General features: G+C 41.5%; 1 protein-coding gene across 1 annotated transcript; it reads left to right on the top strand.

The window, feature by feature from the left end:
• Window positions 1-3742: 3742 nt before the first annotated feature.
• Window positions 3743-6162, top strand: LOC110504068 (28S ribosomal protein S23, mitochondrial). Its single transcript, XM_021582887.2, has 5 exons — window positions 3743-3977; window positions 4289-4468; window positions 4570-4647; window positions 4912-5035; window positions 5187-6162. Exons 1-5 carry the CDS (start codon window positions 3934-3936, stop codon window positions 5322-5324), a joined length of 564 nt encoding a protein of 187 aa, XP_021438562.2. The 5' UTR covers window positions 3743-3933; the 3' UTR covers window positions 5325-6162.
• The last annotated feature ends 12055 nt before the right edge of the window (window positions 6163-18217 follow it).

Raw genomic sequence — 18217 nt, 5'->3', positions numbered from 1 at the left:
GATTATAATTCAAATGCTGATATGTTTTGCCGGGAGAGATACGGTAAGTTAGTGTTTGTTTAGGATAGAAACTGAACGTTTTAATAGCTTGTTTAGGTTAAATTGAAAGACCAATCCATTCTAAATAATAGCGGGGCGATGTCGTTGGAATATGCTGTCTTGCCTAAATAGCCCTCTGGAATAACGTATTGGGAATGGAGTCGTATTCAAAATGCTGAATCATAGAAGAGACAATTACCTACATCTAATGAATTCTAAATAATAACGAAGAGATAATTACGATTGTGCCCATTGAAATGTTATTATTCTTATGGATTGACTGACATACGTTATAAATTTAGCGAAGTGCATGGTACGTTTACATTTTGGAGTAAAAAGGGGAATGAAAGCTTAGTTGGTTTCAGGAACTAAGGTGTTAAACATGGAAACATTGCCCAGAAATTATTCTGCACAATCAGGTCGAAAGAGTAGCATTGACTAGTGCCTGTGAAATAAGAAAGGAGAGAAAGGTTACTGTTTAAATAGACAAGCACATATACATCTAAGAACATACAAAGCAGCACAGATAACTCTTAAAGTAGATAAGACACTTGACAGAAAATTGATACAGGATAGACATGAACGGACGCCCAAGGGAGAATTGGACATGTGGAGAACGAAAGGGGCGTTCCTACATGATAATGTCAGACATAAGGATCATTTACTAATCTTACCTAAGTCATTGTTTAGAGATGCGGCAAGGTTGTTACCTGGGCAGAGCCAGGTATCAAAGGGTAGTTGTTGGGTAGTAGTGGCCTAGGATAGGACAGGGCCTAGGGGGGCCTAGGATAGGACACTTTGTGGCCTATTGGATAATAAACGAATGAAAAAATAATAATAATCTAGCTAACAAGTAGGCATAGAAGTTGAAGAACAAATGAGAAACTGTTTGTTAACCGAACCTGTATGTCCAAGATTTTATGCACTACAAGTGAATTACAGGGGAAGGTGATTCACTCAATCCAGTCCCTGAGGAGAATAGACGGGAAGCAGCCCCGTTGGGAGGGGCCAAGTACTCCTGGTGACAGCCAGGATAGCTGAGAATAGCTGAAGGAGCTACCTGGGTGCATATCACACATTGCAGGAGGGTAAGACACACTGACACTGTCGAACAATCACAGTGTTAGGAGGAGAACCGAAACCAATAAGGTTTGGGGGTTTTCTCTCTAACGAAGATTCCCTAACCCAGTCTTGTCATCCCTGTTCATAGAAGTGAAAGTGTGGGCTAGCCTCTAGCTGAGGATATGTTCTCCGGGAAAGGGTGGGGCTTTACAGGAGTGCTGATTGGTCTGAGCTTTCTTATTGTGGGAGCAATGTTCCTAAATACACCATGACCCATCTGAGAATTCAGAAGGTGGTAATTTGACCCATTGTTAGACGATGAGGATGTTGTATTAACATCTTAGAAACCGACAGAGTGTATTAATTGCATTGGAAAATGAACATGAGAACAACATTTTCTTGACACCCATCCAAACAGACAGAGTTTGAGAGAATCTGCAGAGAAGAATGGGAGAAACTCCCCAAATACATGTGTGCCAAACTTGTAGCATCATACCCAAGAAGACTCGAGGCTGTATTCGCTGCCAAAGGTGCTTCATTTAAGTACTGAGTAAAGGGTCTGAATACTTATGTAAACGTTAATATAAATTATCAAAATGTTTAAAAAAAAATGTTTTTGCTTTATCATTGTGGGGTAGTGTGGGAAGATTTAATACATGTTAGAATGAGGCTGTAACGTAACAAAATGTGGAAAAAGTCAAAGGGTCTGAATATTTTCTGAATGCTCTGTAAATCTTGGTGGGGCAAACTCTTTTTTTTTTTTAAATGCATGTCAGCAAATCCACTACACAACACAACACTAAACAATACATTAATTGTACTCTAACGGTGTCAAACGGTGCCCACAAACTGTTAGGGCCTACATTAAGCTGTCCCAACAGCAGTCCCAAAAGCAGTCCCAACATCTTACCACTGCTACTATCAGCAGAGCCTTGTCTAGCAGCGAAACAGTTCATTCAGCCTCATTTACTACCTTTAAAAAAACAAAGCTGATATGGCTGACTTGCTTAAGCAAATGTGGTTTCTACTGACAATGAAATGTACAAACTATGGAAAAAGGGGACGATGAGCGGATAAGAGGCAATCTGTAATTTACATTAAGACACTAAGGAGAGAGCTTAGGACGTACGTAGTCAATATAACTATTTGATCAGCACTTTTGAAATGTACAGTGCCAGAAACAGAACATGGGCCATTCTTACAGTAAAACTCCCTGTACACCAAGTCAGAACAGTAGGCTGAATTATGAGGGGGAAAAGGACTAAATTATTAGGGCGAAACACGTGGGCTACTAACAGCTTACTTCACAACATACACTTCGTATTACTGTCTTAGCTACAGTATACATATCTCCCTGTCATATTACATCATTTATCCAGCAGCATACAATACATTTTTGTACTCACCTTGTGCTGTGTTCACTTGAACAGGAATGTGGTGCGGCAGTCCTTCATAGACAAATTTTGTCATCAAACTCTGTCATCAAGTCTGGCGTTCTCTAGATTTGTGGTGCTTTCAAGACAACTGGGAACTCTGAAAAAAACACGGTTGAATCATGACGTCAGTGATCTTCAGGTCAGAGTTCTAGAAAGAGGCCCAGGTTCCCGACTTGGAATTCCAAGTTGGATGACCGTTCAAAACGTATTTGCCCGGTCGGAGCTTGTTTTTTTCAGAGTTCCCAGTTGTCTTGACCTCACTGAAGTCTGATATTTCCCCGTTCTAAGTTGTTTTGAACGTGGCAAAAGTCATGCTGGATTGAAAGCATGGCCAATGTTGAATGTTTATCCATTTAAGCTTGGAAAAGAGACCCTTAAATATAGACTTGGACCACACACCCACTCCACTGAATAGCAGGCTAGTGGTTGCAGTTAGCCACTGATTCCTTCAAAATCACTCATTGTTGAATTTGAGATTTCCAACTTGTTGTGTAATGTTTATGTCCAATGGCCGATGAGCACCGATACGTTTTATCTGTCATCTATTTTCATAATTTCTCTTCACAAGGATTGAAAATGATTTGCCAGTAGATTGCCGACTTGATTCATGATGAAGACAGCTTTCTTGCTAGCTAAGATTTTGAAAGTATGATGTTGACATGATCAGTCCAATCAAGATATAACATGATTTCAATTTATTCTCTTGCCAATGACCTTGACCCTTCTTGGATGGGCACTTCTAATGTAACTATATGGCAGCACCCATGGGGCTTGAGTTTTCGAGCTCTCCTTGTACAGTAGATTTTGCAGTGACTAGTGTCCCCATGAGTGACAGAACACTGAGGCAATCACAGCACAACTAGAGACCATTACCAACCCCAACACTATTTTCTGCTGGCCGCCCCATCTCTACAGAAAGCACTGAGCTGGGCTAAAACACCTGCATTTTGGATCTGTCTTACTCAAGAAAGCAAAAAAGAGACCCTGTTTCAATGCGACTTTATAAACAATATTTTTTTGCAAACTGATATGTGACACGTATTAATGCCAAAATAACATGCAAAACGGGCATAATAATTTTGCTAAACAGGTGGGGCTCCACCTGCCCTGAATGACGGGTTGCCACGGATTGTCGTTGATGCCTCATTGAAAGCCTCTTGTTCAGTGCCAGTGACCGCAGCGCTTAAAATGCAGACGATCTGGAACCCGGCCCATGTTTTTACAGTGCGCTTTCGGTGCAGTTTGTCCCTGCAGAAACTACATGCGGAGGTGGTGGTCGTCCATGCTGGTGAAAATAGGCTCTGTTGTTGGTGGTTGCTAACTATGATCTTTGAGTTTACTGTATAAATACCTAGCTGCATTTTACACGCATAGTGTAGTTAAATTCAAGTCCATTATGGCTGGAAGTCGACTTGAAAAATTCGGGACCGTGTTCACGCGGTAGGTTCAAATGTCATGCTGCTAATGTTAGCTAGCATCATTTTGTTGTCAAGGTTACTGGAGGATGCTATCTAGTTTTGTAGACCCTTTAGAGTTTGCTATCTAGCTAATGTTCGGTAGAAACAATTTTCTTTGATGGTTGAGTGACTTTTCTGCTACTTGTAGCCAATGTTATCTAGCCTATGGTTCAGCATAACATAAATAAATGCTAACGTTAGCTAGCTCTTTGCAATTGAGACATTGAGAGTGCATGGGATGCATTTGCTCTATTGTTTACATTTTTGCTAATTGCTCACTGGTTTCTTTTTCAGAGTCAGAGATCTTATGCGATCTGGAGTTGTCAAACAGTCTGACAAGCCCATTTGGTATGATGTATACAAGACCTTTCCACCCATGAAGGACCCACTTTATGTCAGACCAGTGGCCAAGAGATATGGGAAGAAAGAAGAGGCTGTGCCAGACATCTTCTACAGAGAGGATGAAAACAGAGCGTAAGCTAGTTAAACGATTTGCCTTAAACTTTTTACTGTCATTCAAAAGCTGTTAGGAATGGACATGTCAATTTGTTGATCAGCACCAGTCTCTCTTCCAGGAAATTTTATGAGGGGTGTGGAACAGGGCCCAGAGCTTTTGATCTCTCCAAATCCAGCTTTGTTTCAACATGCCAAAGGTATGGGCAAATTTTCACAAGTAATCACATTGTTGGTTTGTTAAGTTTTGGGTATTCCACATGTCTGTAATGCTGGATCCTAACTACTGCAATTCATAAGAATAGAATTGCAGTAGTTAGGATCCAGCATTACAGACATGTGGAATCCCAAAACTTAACAAACCAACAATGTGATTAATTATATATATATATATATATATATGATACACACACACACACAAGTACGTGTGTTTTTGTTTCTCTTTTTTTTCTTCCTTTTTGTAGGTTTGTGGAGAAGTACACAGAGTTCGAGAGCCAGGGAGAGCTGGAGAAACAGTCCCTGTTTGAGGAGACTGGGAAGGCTCTCCTTGCTGAGGACTTGGGGTTGAGGAGGAGGGGTATTCCTGCGGTGAGTAGACTGTTCAAATGATACAACTTATTAATTGTAATGCTGGCTGCCCTTTTCCCAAATACTGTATAGACAGATATGTACTAATCACTTACAATCATGAGACCTTCTGTTAAACTGACTGGCTGCACTTTTGCCGCTTGGCCTGCAGGTGGCGTCAGAGACCAGGAATCCAGTGTTGGGCATGAAGCTGACAGACATGCTGGCAGAACAGCAGGCAGATGCACCTGGTGGAACACGGGCACCAGGAAAAGAGAAGCCTACACAAGTACCATTGAATCCACAGTAGGCCTCTGCAGCATGGCTTCAACCACACTCTTCACCTAGATGGAACCAATCATCCACCTCCACTGACTAAAAAGGGGACTTTCAGTATCTGTCCAACACAAGACATACTCCTCAGTCCAGACTTTCTGAACAATGTGGATTAACAAGAAAGACTACTTGTTATGGGTGTGCCTGGGCAGCTTTCACGACCGTCCGTCTTGACTGCAGGGTTTTGTGTGGTGGTGTGTAGGAGTCCAAGTTATTGTACATTTTTGGGCTGGAAACTTGTTAGATTGATGTTCTGCATAAGGCTGTAAATGTATATTGTGTGTGCACATACATGCACTGTACGTCCAACTGGTTACGCTGCAGTCTGTTTTCAGACTTACGACAGGCCACCCCTGTTGATATGATATGATGATCAATTAGCATTGTGAGTGATAGGTAAAGTAACTCTATATTCTAGAATGAGGCCTCTTTTCCTTTTTTCCTCTGCCGCTCATCCTCTGTTATGTTTCCATCACGCTGCAGAACATTCATGCAAGACAAGCAGGCTGTGAGTGAAAGTTGATATTGCATTCTCCATTTGCTGCTGTGACAGTGTAATTCGGTAGTGCCTGCCTGCCTGAGCATCTGGGATGAAATGGAGATATTAATGCCGTATTGCTTCACAGAGAAATACCACTGATCACATAACCACATCAGCCGACTGGAGATGAGAATGTGAGTAAAGAAGCATCACAGGTGCCATATTAAAAGAAATGTAAGGTAACATCTGTGGAAGGTATTCCACCAGATAGGAAAGGTTTGACATCAACACCTATACACTGAATGATTAATAATTAAACTGTACAAAACTATATTTTATGTTAGCGTCTACTGCCACAATTCAGATAAGCACCGCACCAACATTGCATCCTGTTCTGAACATAATCTTGGCATATATGTATTTTTCAATACGTATCTCAAACTACCAGAATAACATTAAACAGTAACCAGTTATTATAACTTCTGCAGGTTACCCTTTCTCTAATCAGGATAATCATCATTCTTCCTGTTCTCACCACTTGTAGAGGCATTGATCCACTATATGACCTAGCAGCCCTGCAGTTCAACTGCCATTTGAAAATACATCTAAAGAGGGCTTATATCTAGAGCCGTGGCTTTGATGTGGAACAGCACTGGTCGGGGTTATTTGCTCTGGAAAAAGCTAGCATCCATGAGCATTTTCACAGTACCACAGTTCCCCCTTCTCTTTCCTCCATCGTCTTTTCAAAAAGATGACCTTGGCGGTGTTTCTCATTATCAGCTGTCTTTCTGTTTATCGAAAGGGAAAACTGTCCGTCTCACAGTCTATTCTGCGCTCGCACAGAGAGGAGAAATGATATCAACACCATAATGGAATGGGTGATTGTCTGCACATAGTCAAAGCGAAAGCAATTCTTTGGTGGATGGATGGCAAGACTGTCTGAGGGCCTAATGAACAGGAGGGAGGGATAGAATTGGGGAGAGATGTAGAGGAGGGAAAGAATCGGGGAGGAGGGAGAGAGTCAAGTTTGGAATGAGACAAACAATCTTTGTCTGCCGTGTCCACAGGCTGAGGGGAGAAACGGACACTCAGTGGGGTGTGTTGGCAAAACCTGTGGCTTGACGCAATCCTTAAAGGTGTTGATTTTGCACTGTTTTCCTTTATCTTATTTTAAATGTTAAATAATATATACTGAACAAATATGTAAACTATTTCAAACATTTTACTGTTACAGTTCATAGAAAGAAAGAAATCAATTGAAATAAATTCATTAGGCCCTAATTTATGGATTTCACATGAATGGGCAATGGCCACTTCGGAGCCAGGCCCAGCCAATCAGAATGGGTTTTTCCCCACAAAGGGCTTTTTTACACACGGAAATACTCCTCAGCACCCCCACCCCCTCCTCAGATGATCCCGTAGGTGAAGAAACCGGATGTGGAGGTCCTCGGCAGGCGAGGTTGCACGTGGTCTGTGTTTGTGAGGCAGGTTGGATGTACTGCTGAATTCTCTAAAATGATGTTGGAGGCTTACATTTTCTGGCAACAGCTCTGTTGGACATTTCTGCAGTCAGCATGCCAATTGCATGCTCCCTCAACTTGAGACATATGTGGCATTGTGTTGTGACAAAACTGCACATTTTAGTGGCCTTATATTGTCCCCCAGTACAAGGTGCACCTGTAATGATCATGCTGTTTAGCTGTTCAGCTTCTTGATATGCCACACCTGTCAGGTGGATGAATTATCTTAGGCGAAGGAGAATTGCTCATTAACAGGGATGTAAAAAAAAAATTGTGCTCAAAATTGGAGAGAAATAAGCTTTGTGCTTTTGTTTTATTTCAGCTCATGAAACATGGGAGCGACACTACATGTTGCGTTTATATTTTTGTTAAGTATAGTTTCTGTAGAGGGGTGGGTGAGCATGTAGCCTGCTGAATATTCTGCTTTTTGTATGTGTTGCATGCTTGCGTTTGTAAGTTCCAGGTGGAGAAATGTGAAGAGCAATCTTCGTTTTAAGATGGAATTAATACAATGAACTTTACGATGGAGGCCTTTAAAAACTGGAGAAACACTGTCTGCGTAAATGACTTCTTGGCAGCACCCCCAAGATTTCTCTATTTCTTTCAAAGTGTATTTTCAGGCAGGTAATTAACTTTTTTCCTGCCAGACTCCTGGCAAGGATCTCTGGATACAAATGATTCCAATTGAGCATGGGCTGGAATTTAATTGATCAAAATGCCATTCTCTCTGTCACTGGAGTGTGAGCGTGGATAACATTTCCGCTTCTGGCATAGATTTCTAAAGAAGCACCGTTTTTGGGCTGTGGAGGAGAGACTAGATGCCAACAACAGCATTTAAGGGTGAATTCTGTATGTGAAAAATGTTAGGGCAGTTCTGTGTATTTGTATATTATGTGTATATGTACACCTGGCTGGTTGTCAATATGGTCAGTGATAGAAAATAAAACTGAATTAATTAAATATGTAAAAGTATTTTCTCCTTAATGTTGGGTAGCCTAGGTTGTGTAGATCAGTAAAATATATAACTGATTGTGTTTTAATTCAGGTTTGTAAGAGGCTGTAGAATGCATATAGTCAATGTACATACTGCACCATAGCCTATATACAATAGAACATTCAGTAAGCTATTCAATGTCTGTATTTAACATTTTCCATATTCATAAATGGATCGAAATGGAAATGTCTTTCTCTTCAATTCTTTATCCCACTCTGTCTTTGTCTTCCTGCTCTATGGCAGTGCTGTCACAAAGATATCTAATCTCTTTGGCATTATACAGTCAGTGTCTGAAAGAGCCTTAATTGTTTTTGCCTTTCTATTGCTTACAATAAAGCCAGGCTTGTCAGTCACAGTGGGTGAGGGAGTTAGAATTTTTTTTTATGTCATGTTTTATTTTTCAATTTGATATCCTGCATACCCAGTAGCCATTATGATGTCCTTATCATACAATCATTTTCCACCTTAAACAGCCTAGCCTATGCTAGGAAAAGTCCCTCGAGCTTGGATGAAAGTTTTACATTTTTTCTCCTGATGTGTAGTTTTACCTGGAAGAGCTATTGATTTGGGCTGGACAATTAACACTACAACAGCTCATACTCATAATGCATTCATATGTTCATCTTGCATATGAACGGTATGTAAACATGTAAGAATAGGTGTACAAACATCCAGAATTCAAATCAGCAATCCAATTTCAGTGGTCATCAAATTTAAATGGACTCAGACGGCAAGCGTAATTCATGTACTTTGCTTCTGTTTGTGGACCGACAGATTGACAGCTGCATGTACAGAACACACTGGAGCATGTCGGCAGCTCACACTCACTTTTTCTAGGACCAAGAATCAGAGCCCTATACTATGAATGTAGTTTGAAGAGTTAGCAGGTAACTTTGGTTAAACTTGGGATAACCGGTAGCATGAAAGTGGCTCACCTTGTAGCCAGGTACATTTCTATGGCAATGAATCCTTAAGAGCTAACTTGATCCGGGACAGGTTAACTCAGGGCTATCTATACTGAATAAAAATATAAACACAACATGTATAGTGTTGGTCCCTTGTTTCATGACCTGAAAAAAAAGAGCCCATAAATGTTCCATACTCACAAAAAGCTTATTTCTCTCAAATGTTGTGCACAAATTTGTTTACATCCCTATTAGTGCTCATATATCATTTGGCAATATAATTAATCCACCTGACAGGTGTGGTATATCAAGAAGCTGATTAAACAGTATGACCGTTACAAAGGTGCACCTTGTGCTGGGGACACTAAAAGGCCACTCTAAAATGTACAGTTTTGTCACACAACACAATGCCACAAATGTCTCAGGTTTTGAGGGAGCATGCAATTGGCAGGCTGACTGTAGGAATGTCCAACAGAGCTGTTGCCAGATATTTTAATGTTAATTTCTCCACCAGGCTTGTTTTAGAGAATTTGGCAATACGTTCAATCGGCCTCACAACCGCAGACCATGTGTAACCACACCAGCCCAGGACTTCCACATTCGGCTTCTTCACCTGCGGGATCATCTGAGGAGGGGTGGGGGTGCTGAGTATTTCTGTCTGTAATAAAGCCCTTTTGTGGGGAAAAACTCATTCTGATCGGCTGGGCCTGACTCCCCAGTGTGTGGGCCTCTGCCCTCCCAGGCCAACCCATGGCTGTGCCCCTGCCCAGTCATGTGAAATCCATAAATTTGAGCCAAATGTATTTCAATTGACTGATTTCCTTCTATCATCTGTAACTCAGTAACATCTTGGTGTTAGTATTTTTGTTCAGTATATGTTTATCCTGAATTTAGTGTCTGAGCCTTGAGTTGAGGACCAATTAGCCTAAATCAGATTCCCTTCCTCTAGCAAAGATTGCATCATCATCCACTTCATTTGAGGAAGATAACTTATTACATCCTTAATTAATCAAATATGTTTTGGGTGTTAAAATACATTACACATTTACGTCAGTAAAACCTTAGTATTAATACTATTATTTTATCAATGGGAGTGGGAAAAAAATATTTTGCCCGTTGATAACCACACTAAAGTAGTAAAATAAAGACGGCACGTTTAAAAGTCTATTTAATACTTAAGCCTACTTCATTTGCAAGATAACTTTTCTTTAAATTTGATTTCGGCACAAATTAAAATGTGGCACTGATTTACCCATGTGGATTGATGTTTTAGCATCATCTCAATAACGAGTTCACCGTTCGACTAGCCACATGCGACATGCATGTGCAGTTACAAACTTGTAGTGAGATGGGTCCAGCTGCGACATCATCTCTCAGCAATCAGCCCCCAGGAATAGTGGGGGTTAACAGCACCATATAAGGAGAAGTGGGGGTTTTGAAAGGAACCATATAAGGAGAAGTGGGGGTTTTGAAAGGAACCATATAAGGAGAAGTGGGGGTTTCGAAAGGAACCATATAAGGAGAAGTGGGGGTTTTGAAAGGAACCATATAAGGAGAAGTGGGGGTTTAGTAAGGTACCATATAAGGAGAAGTGGGGGTTTTGAAAGGAACCATATAAGGAGAAGTGGGGGTTTCGAAAGGAACCATATAAGGAGAAGTGGGGGTTTTGAAAGGAACCATATAAGGAGAAGTGGGGGTTTTGAAAGGAACCATATAAGGAGAAGTGGGGGTTTTGAAAGGAACCATATAAGGAGAAGTGGTGGTTTCGAAAGGAACCATATAAGGAGAAGTGGGGGTTTTGAAAGGAACCATATAAGGAGAAGTGGGGGTTTTGAAAGGAACCATATAAGGAGAAGTGGGGGTTTTGAAAGGAACCATATAATTAGAAGTGGGGGTTTTGAAAGGAACCATATAAGGAGAAGTGGGGGTTTTGAAAGGAACCATATAAGGAGAAGTGGGGTTACAAAAGGTGCCATTCAAGACATGGTTTGGATTTTCGAACAGTAGTCATGGTAAGAAATTTCATGAATGCAAAGATAACGGTAAGAAATGTCAGTAATGCAAAAAAAAAGTATATTCACTCACTGTGAAGTTTTTCATAATGTAAATGGTAGATAGCATTAGCTACCATAACAAAAAAAGGCATTCATTTGACAATGTATTATTTATTAATACAATTTCAAATAGTAATATCACGTCATGGCGGTTCTAGTGTTTTTTTGTATTTTTTAACTAGGCAAGTCATTTAAGAACAAATTCTTATTTACAATGACGGCCTAGGAACAGTGCCCCTTGTTCAGGGGCAGAACAACAGATTTTCACCTTGTCAGCTCGGGAGTCAATCTAGCAACCTTTCGGTTACTGGCCCAACGCTCTAACCACTAGGCTACCTGCCGCCCCAGGTTAAAAGACTCTTTTCAAAATCCCCACTTCTCCTACGGTTCCTTTCGAAATCCCTACTTCTCCTATGGTTCCTTTTGAAACCCCAATTTCTCCTTATACGGTTCCTTTTGACACCCCTACTTTTCCAGAGGAAAGACTGCTCTGAGAGATGACGTCGCAGCTGGACCCTATTGGCTAGAGTTAGCGGCACGCTGATGAGCAATATCCGCCATCGTAATAGGCTACGGATGAAGCCTGAGCTGGAATGGGAAACTACCTGGAGTTGGCTAGCGTTAGAAAACCCTGAGTAGATCTAGCTTGCTTCGTAGTATACCCCTCTAGCCGTGTAGACTCCAATGATGAGATATTGATTGGCTGAGAAGTGTCATTGTTGAATAATAACCCAGGGTTATGAGGATTTCACCAACTGTAGAGAGAGAGGGAGAGTGATAGCTTTCTCCTCAGCCACTGGGTGGCATCCCAAGTATTTCTTTGTTTTTGGGGTCTACCCACACTCATGCACACACACACACACACACACACACACACACACACACACACACACACACACACACACACACACACACACACACACACACACACACACACACACAAAACAGTTCAGTGAGTAATTGTCATCTGTGGCAAATTGAAGGGCAGATGCTTGTTCCACCGTACTTTCTATTTAAATTATCTCGTCAATATTTTTTTACGAGGCCTTGGTTTTCCTCCCTCTACCTGTGACTGGGTTTGGATTTAGTGAATATATAATGAATATGAGAAAAATGAAGACACCTGATTGATCTTTTGTTGCATTATTCACAGTATAAGTACTTTGCAAGGGAGAAGGGTTCACAAAATGTCTAATGTGGGAGAGCATGCCTGTCATTTGTGTATGTATAGCAGGCATTTTAAGACATCCTCCTTGGAAATACTGCCTTTTCTCAGTTTACTTCAGTCGCAGCATCCTTTTTAAGGTCATTTTCTCCAGTCATCCATCAATAGACAGTCATCTATATTTCATTCCCCAAGGCACCATAACTCCTCTGCCAGAGAGCATAGCCATGGGATGTAGGGTTGCTGAGGGTGCTACGGCATCCCCTGATAAATCAATAAAAAAAACTGAGAATAAATAAAAAATCCAACAAATTAATGAACTGGGCCTTTATTACTAATGTATAAGATGAGTAAAAAAAACTTTGCGACAAAAAATCTCCTCAGCAGTCACTAAGGTTCAGGGCAGGGTACTGGGTGGAGGCCGGCTAATGGTGACTGTTTTAACAGTCTGTTGGCCTGGAGATAGAAGCTGTTTCTCTGTCCCAGCTGTGATGCACCTGTACTGTCTCCACCTTCTAGATGGTAGCAGGTTGAACAGGCTGTGGCTCAGGTGGCTGAGGGCCTTGATGATCTTCTTGGCCTTCCTGTGACACAAGGTGCTGTAGTTGTCCTGGAGGGCAGGCACTGTGCCCCCGGTGATGTGTTGGGCTGACCGCAGCACCATCTGGAGTGCCTTACAGTTGCGGACGGTGCAATTGCCATACCAGGCGGGGATACAGCCCGACAGGATGCTCTCAATGGTGCATCTGTAGAAATACATGGTTGTCTTAGGAAGCAATCCACATTTATTCAGCCTCCTGAGCTTGAAGATGCGCTGTTGCGCCTTCTTAGCCACGCTGTCTGTGAAGGGGCCATTTTAGGTTGTCAGTGATGTGTACACCAAGGAACTTGAAGCTTTTCACCCTCTCCACTAAGGCCCCGTCAATGTGGATGGGGGGTGCTCTCTCTGCTGTCTTCTGTAGTCCACAATCAGCTTCTTCATTTAGTTCAAATTGAGGGAGAGGTTATTTTCCTGGCACCACCCAGCCAGGGTGATTTTAGTATGTAAATCTTAGTGGGGCAAAACCCCCCAAAAAGTGGGATGCATGCCAGCAAAGCCACTACACAACACAACACAACACCAAACAATACATTAATTGCACTATACCACTGCTACACCTGGCTATCAGCGGAGCCTTGTCTTGCAGCGAAACAGTTCATTCAGCCTCATTCACTGCCTTTAAAAAAAACATAGCTAATATGGCTGACTTACTTAAACAAATGTGGTTTCTAATGACAATTGAGATGTGCAAACTATGGCATAAGGGAACAACAAGCAGATAACAGGCAATCCGTAACTGCGATTAGGACATTAGTGAGCGAGCTAGGACGGACGTAGTCGATATAGCTATTCGTTCAGCACTTTTGAAATGTACTGCGACAGAATTCAGAACATGGGCCATTCTTACAGTATTCTCCCTGTACAACATGTCATAACCGTAGGATAAATAAAGGGGGCATCTAAGCAGACAATGAAAGCTCTTTCAATATTCGATGATTACACTTCTCAAAAAAAGGCTATAGGCTGCACCAACAGTAGGAAATTAAAAGGTGAAAATAGACCAAATTACTACTGAGGCACAAGGGCTACTAACAGCTTACTACACAGCATACACTTAGTATTACTTTCTTAGTTACAGTATACATATCTCCATGGCATATTACATAATTTATACAGCAGCATACAATACATGTTTGGACTCACCTTGTTGTGCTGTGCTCACTTGAACAGGAAGGTGGTGAGGTGGTCCTTCTTGGGCAAATTTTGTCTTCTCTGGATTTGTGTTGCTTTCAAGATAACTGGGAACTCCATTTGGAAAGGATTTGTCAGTAGATTGTCAACTTGGTTCATGATGATGACAGCTAGCTAAGATTTTGAAAGTATGATGTTGACATGATCAGTCCAGCCAAAGCTACTGTAGATAAACTAGACAAAAAAAGAAACGTCCTCTCACTGTCAACTGCGTTTATTTTCAGCAAACTTAACGTAACAAGATTTAACAACTGAGACATGAACTGAACAAGTTCCACAGACATGTGACTAACAGAAATTGATTAATGTGTCCCTGAACAAAGGGGGGGGGGGGGGGGGTGTCAAAATCAAAAGTAACAGTCAGTGTCTGGTGTGGCCACCAGCTGGATGCACCAGATTTGGCAGTTCTTGCTGTGAGATGTTACCCCACTCTTCCACCAAGGCACCTGCAAGTTCCCGGACATTTCTGGGGGGAATGGCCCTAGCCCTAGCCTGGGTTTGTGCCCATAGGCGACGTTGTTGCCGGTGATGTCTGATGAGGACCTGCCTTACAACAGGCCTACAAGCCCTCAGTACAGCCTTTCTCAGCCTATTGCGGACAGTCTGAGCACTGATGGAGGGATTGTGCGTTCCTGGTGTAACTCGGGAAGTTGTTGTTGCCATCCTGTACCTATCCCCAGGTGTGATGTTCAGATGTACTGATCCTGTGCAGGTGTTGTTACACGTGGTCTGCCACTGCGAGGACGATCAGTTGTCCGTCCTGTCTCCCTGTAGCTCTGTCTTAGGCGTCTCACAGTACGGACATTGCAATTCATTGCCCTGGCCACATCTGCAGTCTTCATGCCTCCTTGCAGCATGCCTAAGACACATTCACGCAGATGAGCAGGGACCCTGCTCATCTTTCTTTTGGTGTTTTTCAGAGTCAGTAGAAAGGCCTCTTTAGTGTCCTAAGTTTTCACAACTGTGACCTTAATTGCCTACCGTCTGTAAGCTGTTAGTGTCTTAACGACCGTTCCACAGGTGCATGTTCATTAATTGTTTATGGTTCATTGAACAAGCATGGGAAACAGTGTTTAAACCCTTTACAATGAAGATCTATGAAGTTATTTGGATTTTTACAAATTATCTTTGAAAGACAGGGTCCTGAAAAAGGGAATTTTCTTTTTTTGCTGAGTTTATGATGTGATTTGACATAATATTATCTGTGGCCAATGACCTTGAACCTTCTTGGATGGGCACTTGTAATGTAACTCTATGGCAGCACCCAAGGTGCTAGAATTTTAGAGCTTCTACCCTTAGACTTGGCAGTGAGGTAGTGTCCCCATGAGTGACAGAACACTGAGCCAATCCTGGCGCAACGCTCCTTATTTTCTGCTGGCTTGCCCCACCACAGAAAGCACTTACTCAAGAAAACAGAAAAGAGACCATGTTTGTATGCAGCTTTATTAACTCAATGATATATATATATATATATATATATATATATATATATATATATATATATATATATTTGACATTGTTTGCAAACTGATATGTATTAATGCCAATATAACATGCAAAACAGTACGAGACTACATACAGTATGAGGCCACATACCGTATATGAACGTGCAAAAGGACTAGCTTCTGCCATTAGCCACTGAGTTTCTAATTATAATAAAGACCGACACAGTCCCTTAGCACAGTAACGTACGGTGTTCCATTAACTAGGTTACATTAGACCAACTGGGAAACTGGGTGGGCTTGGATGACAACCCTGTCTGTCACACTGAACAGTTTGTTTGACCTGGCTCTTAAACCTGCACCTGAATTATATTGTTATTTTTTGACAAAACCACTATGCCATATGTAAAATAATATGAATTAAGTTCAAAGACTTGTTTTTTCAGTGTGTGGAGAGCATTCTCTCTTCCTTAGTGCTACTGCCCTGGTTCTATGCGCACACATCATGTTGATTGAGTGCAACAACCATCTCCTACTGGGCAACTGGGAAGCATTCATCTTTGACATGTCCAATACCACCCTTGTCCACATCAGTCTAGTTGTTCAAGCAAGCACTAATCCAATAGTGGAATGGGTGGAGAGTAACAAATTGTATGTTGAATGCAATTTAATGAATGTGTATTTTCACCAGTGAAAAATGGGTCAAGTGGGTGGGAAAATGAAATTGAATGGCAGCTTTCTTTAATTCGACATGAGGGACATACTTCAATTAACTCTGTACCGGTGTGTATGTCTGTCTGTGTATGTCTGTGTTTGTGGGTGCATTTGTAAATATGTCTCTTTGTCCAATGTTTAGACCCTTGTCTTAGAATGAAAGTTAAGTTGCTGGTAGTGTGTGGGGTTGGCTAGCATCAGGGCTGAAGTCCTTCATCGCCGAGGCCCAGGTGCAGACAGACAATAAGAGGCGTGAAAGTAGTTAATTCAGAGGAGCGGAACGGTCACTCAAAGAGAGGGAGAGGGAGGGCGACAATGAGGGAGAGGGGGGAGGGAGAGGGAGGGAGAAGGAGGGAGATCAGGTTAAATTAGAACATTTTAAGGGGTTGGATTTGCGGTGTCTTGCCCCCTCCAAACAAAACCCAGATAAAACGGGAGAGTGAACACATCAGCCGAGTACCCATGACAACTGAAGAGGAACAAATGCCGCCTGCTCCTTTCATCCTCATTTACTGCGACAAATGCCACAGGATGTATTATGCAGATACAGTAGTCACATACACTCCAACCCAGAGAGCCAGCCATTCAAAGAGCTGAGATGTTCAATTCAGAGCCTCAACTCTGTGGCTGGCTGTGGTGAAGTTTTAGACATCTGGGTTATTGTCCACCTGGGTTATTAACAGAGATGGGACCAAGCCATTGGTCCAATTATTAGCACTCAAGTCCCAAGTCAAGTCCCAAGTCAAGACTGGCAAGTCCGAGTCAAGTCTCAAATCAACTCAAGTCAAGTTTCAAGTCCTAAACTTTGAGTTACGACTCCTAAACAAGTCATAATGTGCTCTTCACCAAATGTAATCCCATTTCATATTTTTAACAAGAGTAATAGCTAGTATATTACATTTACGCAAATCATGAATGCTTCTAAAAATATATATATTTATTACTTTCCAAATAAACTTTACAGTTCCATGGAAATACATGGGTAGCCATGAGAAAGACCCCCCCCCCCCCCCCCCCCCCCCCCATTGTGATTGACTATCGAGGATCACAATCAGACGATATCGTCAAACATTCTCTCTCTCTCACACACACACACACACACATAATTTCAGGGTCAGCAGTAACATCAGGCAGGATTTAGGCTTCCAACTGCCTGGCCAGTTGTAGCACAATCTTGGGTGCAATGATCACGTTCCTGCACTGACTGACTGTGTGGAGGCTCATTGATTTAAAGTTACGTTAACCTACATGCTACACTAGAAAAGCTATATACAGCTGTCGGGTATATTAGCCACGACTTACCGTTCTTTATGCAGCTTCAAGTGTCAAACAGAGTTAGAAGTTGCTCCTCAGTCTGTTATTTTCTTACCGCATGTTTTGCAAGTTGCAATCCGTTTTTTGATGGGTACAGTGTAGTCTTTATATCCGAAAATAATAATTTTGGGTATCATCTTTCCAAGGGCTAAATCTGAATTCGAGTCCAAGTCATGTGACTTTAGTCCACACCTCTGGTTATTGATATATTAAAAATACAATCTGGGATATTTCCATCTGATCATTGATAAATACCTTAATTAAAGTATTATAACTGTCTTGCGTTAGACCTTACAGTGCCTTCAGATAGTATATACACCCCTTGACTTTTTCCATAATTTGTTATGTTACAAAGTGGGATTAAAATGTATTTAATTGTAATTTTTTTGACAACAATCTACACAAAATACTCTGTCAAAGTGGAAGAAAAAGTATAACATTTGTAAAAAGCTAATGACAAATAAAACACTAATATATATTGATTAT

Source organism: Oncorhynchus mykiss, chromosome 24 (assembly GCF_013265735.2).
Source record: "Oncorhynchus mykiss isolate Arlee chromosome 24, USDA_OmykA_1.1, whole genome shotgun sequence".
Classification (NCBI taxonomy): domain Eukaryota; kingdom Metazoa; phylum Chordata; class Actinopteri; order Salmoniformes; family Salmonidae; genus Oncorhynchus; species Oncorhynchus mykiss.
The sequence above is the reverse complement of the archived record's forward strand: the minus strand, read 5'-3'. Positions and strand labels throughout refer to the sequence as shown.